The sequence below is a fragment of the Brassica oleracea genome, chromosome C8, assembly GCF_000695525.1.
Source record: "Brassica oleracea var. oleracea cultivar TO1000 chromosome C8, BOL, whole genome shotgun sequence".
NCBI lineage: Eukaryota > Viridiplantae > Streptophyta > Magnoliopsida > Brassicales > Brassicaceae > Brassica > Brassica oleracea.
In genome coordinates this window covers 39,684,512-39,697,310 of record NC_027755.1, presented here as the reverse complement: position 1 = coordinate 39,697,310, position 12,799 = coordinate 39,684,512, and the positions used below count along the sequence as shown (strand labels likewise).

General features: G+C 37.9%; 2 protein-coding genes and 1 pseudogene across 2 annotated transcripts; 2 read left to right on the top strand and 1 right to left on the bottom strand.

The window, feature by feature from the left end:
- The first annotated feature begins 1,346 nt into the window (after positions 1-1,346).
- On the top strand, positions 1,347-3,060 carry LOC106309380 (annotated as a pseudogene).
- Positions 3,061-6,894: 3,834 nt separating this feature from the next.
- Positions 6,895-8,202, top strand: LOC106311872 (translation initiation factor IF-2). Its single transcript, XM_013749193.1, has one exon. The coding sequence runs from the start codon at positions 6,999-7,001 to the stop codon at positions 7,974-7,976; it is 978 nt and encodes a 325-aa protein (XP_013604647.1). The 5' UTR covers positions 6,895-6,998; the 3' UTR covers positions 7,977-8,202.
- On the bottom strand, positions 8,021-11,217 carry LOC106311871 (probable mediator of RNA polymerase II transcription subunit 37b). Its single transcript, XM_013749192.1, is given in 7 exon segments — positions 8,021-8,786; positions 8,880-9,117; positions 9,215-9,440; positions 9,442-9,938; positions 10,033-10,244; positions 10,585-10,849; positions 10,979-11,217. Coding segments are annotated over 7 exon segments (1,962 nt in total). The 5' UTR covers positions 11,025-11,217; the 3' UTR covers positions 8,021-8,308.
- Positions 11,218-12,799: the final 1,582 nt, after the last annotated feature.

Below are 12,799 nucleotides of genomic sequence, written 5' to 3'. Positions count from 1 at the left end.
GACATGTCAATCTGCATTTTAAAATCTGACGTGTCATGCTCTGGATAGAACCTTGTTTCATTATTGTGTTGATTTTTTTGTCTTTATCCTTTTCACTTAAACCATTATATGGTCGTGTTAACATATGTGTACAATGTCTGCGATGATTGCAAATTTTGAGGGAAATTGAAGAGTCCATGTTCAAAAGATAAAACTGTGAATCACGCACACTTCTTAATTAGAAGACTCGCCATATCCTTCCATGCAATTACATTGTCCCTGGAAACTTAGTCTGCATCAGGTTGTGCATTTGAGAAACTAATTATGATTAAAATTCTTCTCAGATGACTTACACTAAAGTTATAACAGAGATATTCTGGTGGTATGACTAGCTAGCATGGCTTCGAGATCCACTTGTAAGTTTGCAAGCATTATAAACACATACATACATACATACTTTGATACAATTTATTTTTAACAATCGCAGCGCATTACAAGATGGTTAGGTCAAAGGCCGCGCAAGGCTTGAATAAAGTAAAGAAGGACTATTTCAAATGTAGTAGAGGAGCAAGACTTGGTCTGCACATCGTTAAAAGGTCAAGAAGAATAATAAAACCAATCAATGATATAAAAATATTTATGAATATTTAACTTTCAAAGTACTACTCATTTTAAAGAAGTTGAGATCTCTTAAAAAAACAATGTTTTAGAACTAGGGCTTTAGATATTTTATTCTTTTTTTTCTTTTATGAGAAGAACAAACAAGACTAAAACAATATGAAGAGGCTATTATAGCCAAAGATCATCATACCAAGCTTTTGTCTTCTTATCCTCTTCGTGTTACTTTTGGATTTTATGGTTTAGCGAGAGTTTCCGTGTCCATGTTTGTTTCCAGTGATCAGGTCTTCGATTTAATCGAATGTATTTCGTATTCTCTCACCATCTGAGGTAGTTGAATCTTCATTTTCATACAGTGATCTAAATTACTAGTGCTTTATATACTTTACCGTATCGTGCTATTCTTGGACAATGCATGTGTATTCTTGAGGTTTGTTTTTACTTTTCATCATTCGATTGTTAATTTCAATGTTTATGCTTTAGGCAAGTGTGTAGGTTTGGATCTTTATTCTTAGTGTTTTAGCTTCTTCTTCATCTCATGTTCTTAGTTTTGACCCAAAACTTTTGGGAAATGAGTTTCAGATCTTGTATGTATCTTTATTTCAACTGGGCACTGCTGTTTGAATCAGATGTTTACAGTTTGTATGTTCTTGAGGTTTCTATAACCCCTTTCCTAGATGTTAATAATTGAGATTCAATAATGAAAATGCAGTTTTTTTTTGTGGATTTATTATGACAAGTTTGTTCAGATGGTTGAGAAAAACAATCATATGGAAGAAACAGCTATTATGGACGATTCCTCTGACGTTGAATTTGCCTGTGGAGATTCACAAGTTGAGCCTCGTGTTGGAGACGAGTTTCAGGCCAAGATTCCTCCTCTGATGTCTGCATCCAAACGTGCATCGTTTCTCTCCACTCCTATGACTTTGAATGATTCCTCATTTCCCTTCCTCGTTGGACAACCTCTCCAAGTAACGTGGATAGACAAACATCCAAAACAACAAGGAAGCGAAGACGGTGATGATGATGATGATGTTGACATGAACCAATCTTTAAAATCTCTAATAGCCAAAAGAAAAAGAAGAAGTCGCTACTCTGACAAGCATTCAGTATCCAAGAAGCAGAGACTGAGTCTTGAACCTCTTCCGGAGATACAATCCATCCCCTGGGAAGATCTTGACGTTGCTAGCTTCGTTCTTGGTCTGTACACATTCGGAAAAAACTTCACTCAGGTGAAAAACTTCACGGAGAGCAAAGGAACAAGAGAGATAGTCTTGTTTTACTACGGAAAGTTCTACAACTCAGCTAGATACAACAGCTGGTCTCATTCACGCAAGAAGCGGAACCGGAGATGTGTGTTTGGAAGAAAGCTCTATTCAGGTTGGAGGCAACAACAGTTGCTATCTCGTTTGATTCCTTCTGTTTCTAACGAATCTCAGAGACATATCCTCGTTAATGTAAGTCCTTTTTCACATCCTTAATGCAGAGCTCTTAGTCACTTATCTTTACCATATTGGCAGGTCTCAAAGTCATTTTCTGAAGGGAACATCACTCTGGAGAAGTACGTAAGCACGGTGAAAGGTATTGTGGGTCTCAGGCTTCTGGTAGAGGCCGTGGCGATTGGTAAAGCAAAAGAAGATCTCACGACGGTTCTTACATCAGGACCAAAGAAGGCTAAACCTTCTTCGGTCCCGGGCTTAGGAGGAGCTGCTTACACTTCACTCACATCTGCTGAGATAGTTAATCAGTTAAAAGGCACTTCGCGTTTAAGCAAAGCGCGTTGTAATGATATCTTCTGGGAAGCTGTGTGGCTGCGTCTGCTAGCCAGAGGGTGGCGTTCAGAACAGCCCAAGGACCACCGAGGCTATAACATTGTCTTCATCGTCCCTGGCGTGAAACGGTTTTGGAGAGGGTAGCTTGTTAATAGAGATCAGTACTTTGATTCGGTTAGTGATATTCTGACAAAAGTTGCTTCAGAGCCTGAGCTTCTTGAGTTTGAAACATGAGGAGAGGTAAGAGAAGTTGCCACCAATGAAGCAGAAGCTAACTATCACTCAGTTAGTGGTGCTCCATCGCTGAAGCGCAGGCGGCTCAGTGCTTGCATAATGAGGGACAAAAGCCTTTCAAGAGAAGAACATTCACCTGGTGATGACACAGAGAGGAAGGTATGTCCTGAATCAGACCAGTTAAGTGTATGCAGTGTCCTAAACCAAAATAGCTCTCCAGAGGAGAGAAGAAGATGGAAGCAAAGAAACAGGAAGTAAGCCATTGGTTCAAATTGAGGATTCAGAGCCTAGCTTTCTTCTTAATGGAGAAAATACTGAGAGTAAGGCTTCAGATAGAAGACAGGATTCAAAGCCGGTGGTGTTAACTGAACATCCTAAACTCCCACCTATTGTTTGGAAGCTTTCATTTAAACGTAGCAGAGGAGCTTCAGAGACTTAAAGTCTAAAGTTTGTGAGAGGATTGGCCTTGCTATAGAATAAATGTGTACAGAAGACAATGTTAATATTACTGTACAAATCCTGAATTGTTGTATTGGTAGTTTAAGCTAATGTCACAACAATGTTAATATTACTGTACAAATCTTGACTAATTAAGTGCAGCTAGTTTGCTGTGGCCGCTTGATTGCCTTATCCAAGTTGTTGGAGACTGCTTTGGTTAAGTTAGAGTCCTCAAAACCAAGCTCTGTAGTGATAACAATGGAACCAAGTTTCAAGAAAAAACTTAATTCTTTTTGGTTCATGTTCTACAATGCCCAGTTAGTATACATCCCAAATATGGATACAAACAAAAAAAAATTACAAAGAATGTGAATGCATAGATTTAAATATTAAACAAGTATGATATTCTAATACAAAAAAAATAAAATAAAAAAATCCACAAATTGATAGAGCACAAAGAACAGGCATGTATCATACATCTTTACCATATTGGAATCTGAATTAACTCAGTAATGAAGAGTTGTATTTGGTTCCATGGCACCACTTTCGTAGTCAAATTTAATGATAGTGACATCGCATTGTGCACATCAGCACATGATGTATGATGAAAGCTCATAGCCTCATAGTACTATTCAACGTTGGAGACTGACAAGACTTGAAGATAGCAACAAGGTCAACTGGTTTAGACTTTTTATTTAAAAAAAACTGGTTTAGACTTAACTCTTATAAATCAACTAGTATAACCTCCCGTGCTAAGCACGAATCAATTTCATTGTCTTCCAAATTATACAATCATAAAATTGCAATGACTTATCGGTAACAAATTATTATTATAGTTATATATATCTTCTAAACCTACCGAACACATTGTTATATAAACTTAGAAATAACTGCCTTCAAACAAAGCGACTCGAGTTGCCAAAACATTTTTTCAATTTTTTAAAAGAAATGTTACATAATAAAAATACATTTTAATAACATCGTCAGTTTAAATCATGTAGATTGAATAATATTGTATTCTTTTTATGAAAAACTATGAAAGAATTTGAATACAATATTATATTCTTTTTTATGAAAAATTATGAAAGAATTTCTTTGTAAAATCAAGCCAAAGAAGATGAACAGTGGATAAAAAGACATAAAAATTCAGAAAAGTTTTTTTTTTTAGAATAAAAATGCAGAAAAATTGATTGACTCAATTTTCTAAAAAAATTGGTTGAAATTTATATACCGTATGAAACTGCTTGACATAACTTGAAGTTACACAACTTCTGTGAACGTGTGATGATGCTAGTTTGAAAACATAGCTTTTGTCAGCAGTTAAAATATTTATGATCCAATAAACTTTTTGTAATTTGTTTTTTTTTTTAATTTTGTAAACACTTACCGTATGTTAAATTTTGATTGGTAGAATGACTTGTGATTTAGTATATAAGAGATTTTTATGAAAAACTAAGAAAGAATTTGAATACAATATTATATTCTTTTTTCTGAAAAATTATGAAAGAATTTCTTTGTAAAATCAAGCCAAAGAAGATGAACTGTGGATAAAAAAAGACATAAAAATTCAGAAAAGTTTTTTTTTTAAGAATAAAAATGCAGAAAAATTGATTGACTCAATTTTCTAAAAAAATTGGTTGAAATTTATATACCGTATGAAACTGCTTGACATAACTTGAAGTTACACAACTTCTGTGAACGTGTGATGATGCTAGTTTGAAAACATAGCTTTTGTCAGCAGTTAAAATATTTATGATCCAATAAACTTTTTGTAATTTGTTTTTTTTTTAATTTTGTAAACACTTACCATATGTTAAATTTTGATTGGTAGAGTCATTTGTGATTTAGTATATAAGGGATATATGTGACTTGATTTGTTCTAATCATAGAAAAGTTTAACGACCAAACAGAAAATCTTTTATCCTTTTCTCTGGTATATATATGTCAACTATGATCTAGTGTAAACGTTTCTAAGAAACTAAAGATATGAAATAAATGGTATATATCAAACTTGGTGTAACGTGTATGTTCGGTTTGATTACAAATGTACGTGAAGGAGAATAAAGTTGCAGAGAATGTGGATGGTGGTGCGTCAGGGCCACGCAAGTTGCGGAGACGAGGCTATCGTTGAAACTTTTTTTTTTTTTCTTTTTTTTTTGAAATAGCTATCGTTGAAACTTAAAAGGATGATTCCATCAAGAAAATGAGAACCAATGAGAATTAAGCACTAAACATCTTCTGAGTTATTCCACGCGCATTCGACTTGAATACTAAAGAAAATACGAAGAAAGATGCTCGATATTATCCTCCTTTCCAAAAGATTCCTTATCTGTATTTTTCCATGTATCTTTACCTGAGTAGAAAAGGTAAAGGTTTTTAGCAAATTGACCAGTAAATGCAAACTATAACACTTTTTTTTTTTGCTTAAGAACTACTATAATACATTTTCAAGCAGGGGAAAATGGCTTATTCCCCTATGAACTAGTTGTTCCCGGCTTTTTCACACATGAACTTTTAAGTCATGCAAAAAACCACATGAACAATGGAAAAATGACTTATTCCCCTATGAATTAGTTGTTCCCGGCTATTTCAAACACAAACTTTTAAGCTTTGCCAAAAACCACATGAACAACTCTATTTTTTGAATTACATGCACAAACTATCGATTTTAAACTAATTCCCCTAAAACCGTAACAGTGTAATTTTAACGTTAACTTGGTTTATGATAGGTGGAGAGACGGTTTAATTTGGGTTGATAAAAACAGAATACTACGTCGTGTTTTTCTTTTTCTTCTTCTTTTTGTCAACTTGTCTTCTTCTTAAGAAATCGTTTTACTCTTCATCATCAATTGGGATAAAATTTATTATCATGCAGAAAAATAAAAAATTTTACATGAACCATAAAGAAAGAAGAGCAGCAAATACTAACTTACCAATCTCCATGTATTGTCACAATGAACTATAAAATTGGCGTAATCTAGGACGCTTGATTGGTTCCGTAAGCGGATGTTACTCTCAAGTTCCGGTCCTGCAGGGATTTATATATTCTCCTCAATCCAGAAATTAATGTCATATGATCTCTTTACGGTTAACATTTAAACAACACCATTTACAGTTTTAGGGGAATTAGTTTAAAATCGATAGTTTGTGCATGTAATTCAAAAAATTGAATTGTTCATATGGTTTTTGGTATAGCTTAAAAGTTTGTGTGTGAAATAGCCGGAAACAACTAATTCATAGGGGAATAAGTCATTTTTCCATTGTTCATGTGGTTTTTGGCATGACTTAAAAGTTACTGTGTGAAAAAACTGGGAACAACTAGTTCATAGGGGAATGAGCCATTTTCCCTTTTCAAGCAGCTCCAAAACTTCTAAAAGACTATAAAACGTTTTTCTTTCTTTAAAAACCAAGATACAGTTTGTTACATTAAAGCTTAATGCATGTTTGTTGAATTCAGTATCTAAATCCGATATAACCTGAATTCAACAAACATGCATTAAGCTTTAATTTTTCAAACATGCGTTGTTAAAGAATAATGGTATCTTCGGTTTATTATTGTTTTTCACCACTCCAAATTCAAAACGTAGACAAGATTTTACCATCATCATTTACCATCCCATGGTTTACGTTATATTCTAGAATCTAGAGAAAAAAAAATCTCTTTATTAAACTAATAAACAGCAAGAACATTAATTAAGGAACCCTTAGAATAAGGAAAAAAAAAAGAACTAATTATAGGATAAAAAAGTAATAAACGCGTCATCTATTTCCAAAAACAATAATCTAACCTTGTGCGTGTCCGTCCCGTGTGTAGTAAACCGACAGGAACATAACTACATATATATACATCTTTACCCTCTCCAGTTTTTTCATTTCCTCATAAAAATCTTCTCTTTGCTAAAAGTCAATCAAATCTCAAAAGTTTTTCTCTCTTTCATCTCGATCCGACCAAACAGCATGGAGTGTAGACCTTTAGATCTGACGATCATATCCGCGGAGGACCTCAAAGACATCCAACTGATCGGCAAGCAAGACTTATACGCCGTCGTTTCGATCAACGGCGACGCGAGGACCAAGCAGAAGACGAAGGTTGACAAAGACTGCGGGACCAAACCGAAATGGAAACATCAGATGAAGCTCACCGTCGACGACGCGGCGGCGCGTGAGAATCGCCTCACGCTAGTCATCGAGATCGTGGCTGATCGTCCCATCGCCGGCGATAAGCCCGTGGGAGAGGTTAGCGTTCCGGTGAAGGAGCTTTTGGATCAGAACAAGGACGGCGGCGAGGAGGAGAAGACGGTGACGTACGCGGTGAGGCTGCCTAACGGTAAGGCGAAAGGGTCTCTCAAATTCTCTTTCAAGTTTGGTGAGAAGTACACTTACGGATCCGCGATTGCTCCTCACGCGCCGGTTCCTTCGACTCTGGATCATAAGACTACGGATCAGCAGCCGGTTACTGCTTACCCGCCCGGTCAAGGCGCCCCGTCTGCATACCCGCCGGGTCCTTCCGGATACCCACCACCAGGACATGATGATAAACACGGTGGTGGTGGTGCTTACGGTTACCCACAAGCCGGTGGATATCCGCCACCTGGCGGACCCGGTGGGTATCCTCCAGCTGGGCCAGGTGGGTATCCGCCACCAGGTACATATCCGCAAGGTGGATATCCGCCTCCACAGCAAGGTGGATACCCGGGTTATCCACCACAGGGTCCGGGTTATGGATATCCTGGTTATCCGCCACAAGGTGGTCCGTACGGTTACCCGCAACAGCAAGCAGCTTATGGTAAACCGCAGAAACCGAAGAAGCATGGTGGGGCGGGTATGGGTCTAGGACTTGGGCTTGGAGCTGGGTTGTTGGGTGGGTTGCTTGTTGGGGAAGCGATTGATGACATGGCTGATATGGGTGACATGGGTGGCGACTTTGACTTCTGATTTATCGTTTAACTTTTGCAATCTCTTAGGTAACTGCTGCTCCGGTTTGATTATGTTCTGTCTTCTTGTCTCTATGTGTTTAGTTTCTGGCTTTGTTGTCCTAATGAAAACAATCTCTTAGGTAACTGCTGCTCCGGTTTGATTATGTGAGAGATTATGTTCTGTCTTCTTGTCTTTTTGTGTTTAGTTTCTGGCTTTGTTGTCCTAATGAAAACATTTTTTTTTTGTATAAAAATAATAATGGCATCACATTAGGACTAAACACAACGAAACTAATGCAAATCTAATAAGCCTAAAACAATAAAAACACCCATAAACCACCTGTGACCTGACTATAACTCATCATCACCAACTTCTTCATCCTCCTCGCTCTCTCCACTGGTTTTCTCGTAAACCGACTTGATAACCGGGTTACAAACCGATTCCACCTCCTTTAACTTCTCTTCGTAATCATCCTTCTCCGCATTAACATTCTCCTCTAACCACTCCAACGCTTCCTTCAAAACCTCTTCCATCTTCTCTTTTTCCTCTTCACTAATCTTCTCCGCAAGCTTCTCCAATGAACTCTTCATGTTGTAAACATACGTTTCGAGCTTGTTCTTCGCATCGATCTTCTCCTTCACAATCCTATCTTCCTCAGCAAACTCCTCTGCTTCTCTAATCATTTCATCGATCTCTTCTTGTGTCAGACGACCTTTATCGTTTGTTATTGTAATAGTCTGTGACGTCTTTGCAACTTTGTCTTCAGCTTTCACGTGTAGAATCCCATTTGCGTCCACTTCAAAAGTCACCTCAATCTGTGCTACTCCCCTGAAAAATTAATTGGTTTCTTGCGTCTCAAGTAACCGGAAACCTAACCAAAACATAAACGTTAATATTAGCCAAGATTGAATCAGATTTTACCTTGGAGCAGGAAGAATGCCTGTGAGATCGAACTTTCCGAGCTCACGGTTGTCTTTAGTCATGCTTCTCTCGCCTTCATAGACCTTGATGCTCACAGTTGTTTGCTGATCCTGATAAGTAGTGAACACCTGAGACTTCTTAGTAGGTATAGCCGTGTTCCTCGGAATAACCTTCGTCATCACGCCTCCCACCGTCTCGATACCGAGACTCAACGGTGCAACATCAAGCAGCAGAATATCTGTTTTCAATTAAAATTAGGGGTTGAAAAGAAAATTTAGGGTTTTAATATACACCAAGTGAATCTTCAATCACTACACTATTTGCGAGTAACTTACTTTGAGTTTCTTCACCACCTTCACCACTTAATACACCACCTTGAACCGCAGCGCCATAAGCCACAGCCTCATCAGGGTTAGTCCCTTTGTTAGGTTCCTTGCCGTCGAAGAAATCTTTTAGCATTTCTTGAACTTTAGGGATTCTAGTGCTTCCACCAACAAGAACAATCTCATCTATCTCGGATTTTTTCAATCCTGCATCTTTAAGAGCCTTCTTCACTGGCTCAAATCGTCTTCTTGAACAAATCCATGTTAAGTTCCTCGAATCTTGCCTTCGTTAAAGGCTCAGAGAAGTCAGCTCCATCGAAGAGAGACTCAATCTCAACTCGGACTTGGTGTTGATTGCTCAAAGCTCGTTTAGCACGCTCGCATTCACGTCTTAGCTTACCAAGAGCTTTGTGATCTTTGCTTATGTCTTTGTTATACTTCTTCTTGATCAGTTTGATGAAATAGTCCATCACTCTGTGGTCAAAGTCTTCTCCGCCGAGGTGAGTGTCTCCACTTGTTGATAAGACTTCAAAGACGCCATTGTCTATGGTAAGGATACTAACATCGAATGTTCCACCACCGAGATCATACACTAGGATGTTTGTCTCCCCACCTTTTTTGTCTAGACCATAAGCTATGGCTGCACCTGTTGGTTCGTTTATTATACGTACCACGTTAAGTCCAGCGATTGCACCTGCGTCCTTTGTCGCTTGTCTCTGCGCATCATTGAAATACGCTGCAAAAACCAACCAAGCCACGTTCTTATCATGACACAATCTAATACTACATGCTTGGAGAACGTGTGGGGGACACAACATGTTAATACATACCTGGAACGGTAATGACAGCATCTTTGATCTTCTTTCCCAAGAAAGCTTCAGCTGTTTCCTTCATCTTGGTTAGTATCATAGCACTTATTTCCTCAGGGCTAAACACTTTCACCTCGCCTTTAACCTTCACTTGAATGTAAGGTTTTCCATCTTTATTCACAACTTTGTATGGCAAGAATTTGATATCCCTTTGTACATCAGGATCATCAAATCTGTAAAAGAACATATACAAAAACATGAATAAGAAAAGTTCAATATCATACACTAAACATGTTGTGAAACAAATTAATGTGAATTAAACATAAAGCAAGCAAGAATACTTAGAGAAAAACACGACTGAAAGCAAATACATATTTTAGAGTTTGTATATTGTTTGTGTGAATGATACTTTATAACTTTATACAACCATATATTTATACAATCTCAAAACTCGATAATCTTTTTCCATATAAAAACATTATTATCTATAAATCTGTATTTTTACTAATGCAGTAAGATTTAAATCAGTTTTAGAATCAACAAAACATACTTGAAAACTAATTAAACACTTACTTTCTTCCCATCAGACGTTTTGGATCAAAGATGGTCCCTTCAGGATTCTTGGCCGCTTGATTCTTAGCAGCCTCGCCTATGAGACGTTCGGTATCGGTAAAGGCAACCCATGATGGTGTGATTCTGTTTCCCTGATCGTTTGCTATGATTTCAACGTGGTTGTTATGGTACACACCAACACATGAATATGTAGTTCCTAGATCGATCCCTATCACTGTCCCAAGTTTCTCCTCTTCGCCTTCTATTGCCACACTTGACATAAAAACTGCTCGATTCATAAAACATCAAGCGCCATAAGCACATATATTAGTCAAAGAGAAGTCAGTTAAAAAAATAGTTGAGTATTACTACCGATCACATCCAAACACATAGATAAGATAAGTCTGAAATTTACCTAATGTCATCATAAAAACCAAGTATGCAAGAGCTTTATTCGTCATCTTCGTTGTTTAGAGCTTGCGTACGTACAGAAGAATAGTTATGCTTAGGGTTTAGAAGAATACGAAGCTCACAACAGTTCGTATTTATATTGCTAATATATTTATGTGTCCGCTCCAATCATTACTTGACACGTAAGCTGAATGGACTATTTTTTGTTGGCGCGCTCTTAGCTTTGTATTCACGTAACTGATCCAATAACAAAGATACACGTTTCATTAACTCGTCAACCTATAATCCCCGCAAGTTTTACGATTTATTCAGATAGAAGTTAATAGTTATCCAGAAACTTGGACCACAATTATCATCTCGGTTTTTGTAATCAAATTTTTATAAAAGATTTATCACTACTATTATTTCTGCCTTTGGTAGGGTGCCAAAACAAAAAAAAAAAACGGTTCTCTCTCCTTCAGCTCTGTCATCTCTCTTCGATCCGACACAGAGGAAGGATGAGAGGACCCTCAGCCGGAGTTATTCTAACTCCGTTTCGATCGGTTTGATTCTGGGAGGCGGTGATTTCTCTACACCGTCCTCGCTAGCTTTGGATTTCGGGGTTTGATTCTGGGAGGCGGTGATTTCTCTACACCGTCCTCGCTAGCTTCGGATTCCGGGAATCGGTGGCTCCGCCAGCACTAGATTCGTCGGCTTTCGGTTCCGGGAAGCGGTGGCTCTGACAGCACCGTTTTTCTCCGGCTTCTTGGTCTGTGATCCTCGCTTTTGCGCTCTCTTCGCTCAATCGACTCTCGATCTGAGACTCCACGTTGGCTGTTCTTGGATCGATCGTAGATGATTGATTTGATTCTTCAAAGTGTGGATCGGTGGTGGGTTTGAAGGGTTCGAGGACGGTGTTGGGTCGCGTCTCTTTCCGACTATGGTGGAAGATCTTTTTTACCATTTGATGCGTGATGTTTGATCTCGGTATCTTGTTTTTCCGGTGTGTTTTCCGGTGGATGCCGTTTAGGGTGTCGGCAGCGTCTTGCATGTCGGGGAAGAGCGGAGGCGATCTGATCTTGCGACACGTGTCCTCGAGTGAAGGTTTCGATAAGATGAAGCGGCCTTGTGACACGTGTTCCTCGCTGGTGAGGATCTTAACACGTGTCCTGACCACGAAACACGCGTGCTGCGTTTTGGCGCTGATTTGTTTGAGGTTTTGGGCTGCGGCCCACTTTAGCTTGTTAAGGTTGCCCTCTGTGTTGGGCTTTATGTCATTTTGTATTGTGTTTGGGTTTTGTCCTTTGGGCCTGGCCCATTTAATAAAATCAAGATGGAAAAAAAAAAAAAAGGGTGCCAAAACAAATGCATATCAAATTCAAGAGGTGAGGTGTAATTTTGGAAGAACATGATGACCATCGCTTAACCACTCCATTTATCTATTGCGCAGACACAATCATACAAATGAAAAAGAAGTTTGCCATGTTCTGTGTTTTATTAAAGGCAGAATCAAAGTACGTACGAAAACAATAGGATAATAACAAATTATGCAAACCAACCCTCATGGCGGCTCCTTGGTTTTTGACTCGCTTTCAATATTTATTTTCAATAGCTAAATAATTGAAAAGTGTATAATTATCGAAATAATCTTTTAATATATGGATGTCATTTCAAATACAGCAATAAATACATACATATATAGATCAGGATTTGTAATTTTGCATGTATGTCATAGTATATGTTGGCACGACATAAACCTTTATTATTCTAAAAATAACATATGGCTGGATCATGATAACAGTAGTCTAAGAGTATATTAATAGAGACTTTTTAGAGTAGAGTTTTT

Coding starts and splice junctions, on each gene's coding strand:
- LOC106311872 (XM_013749193.1), top strand. CDS start 6,999: ATGGAGTGTAGACCTTTAGATCTGACGATCATATCCGCGGAGGACCTC.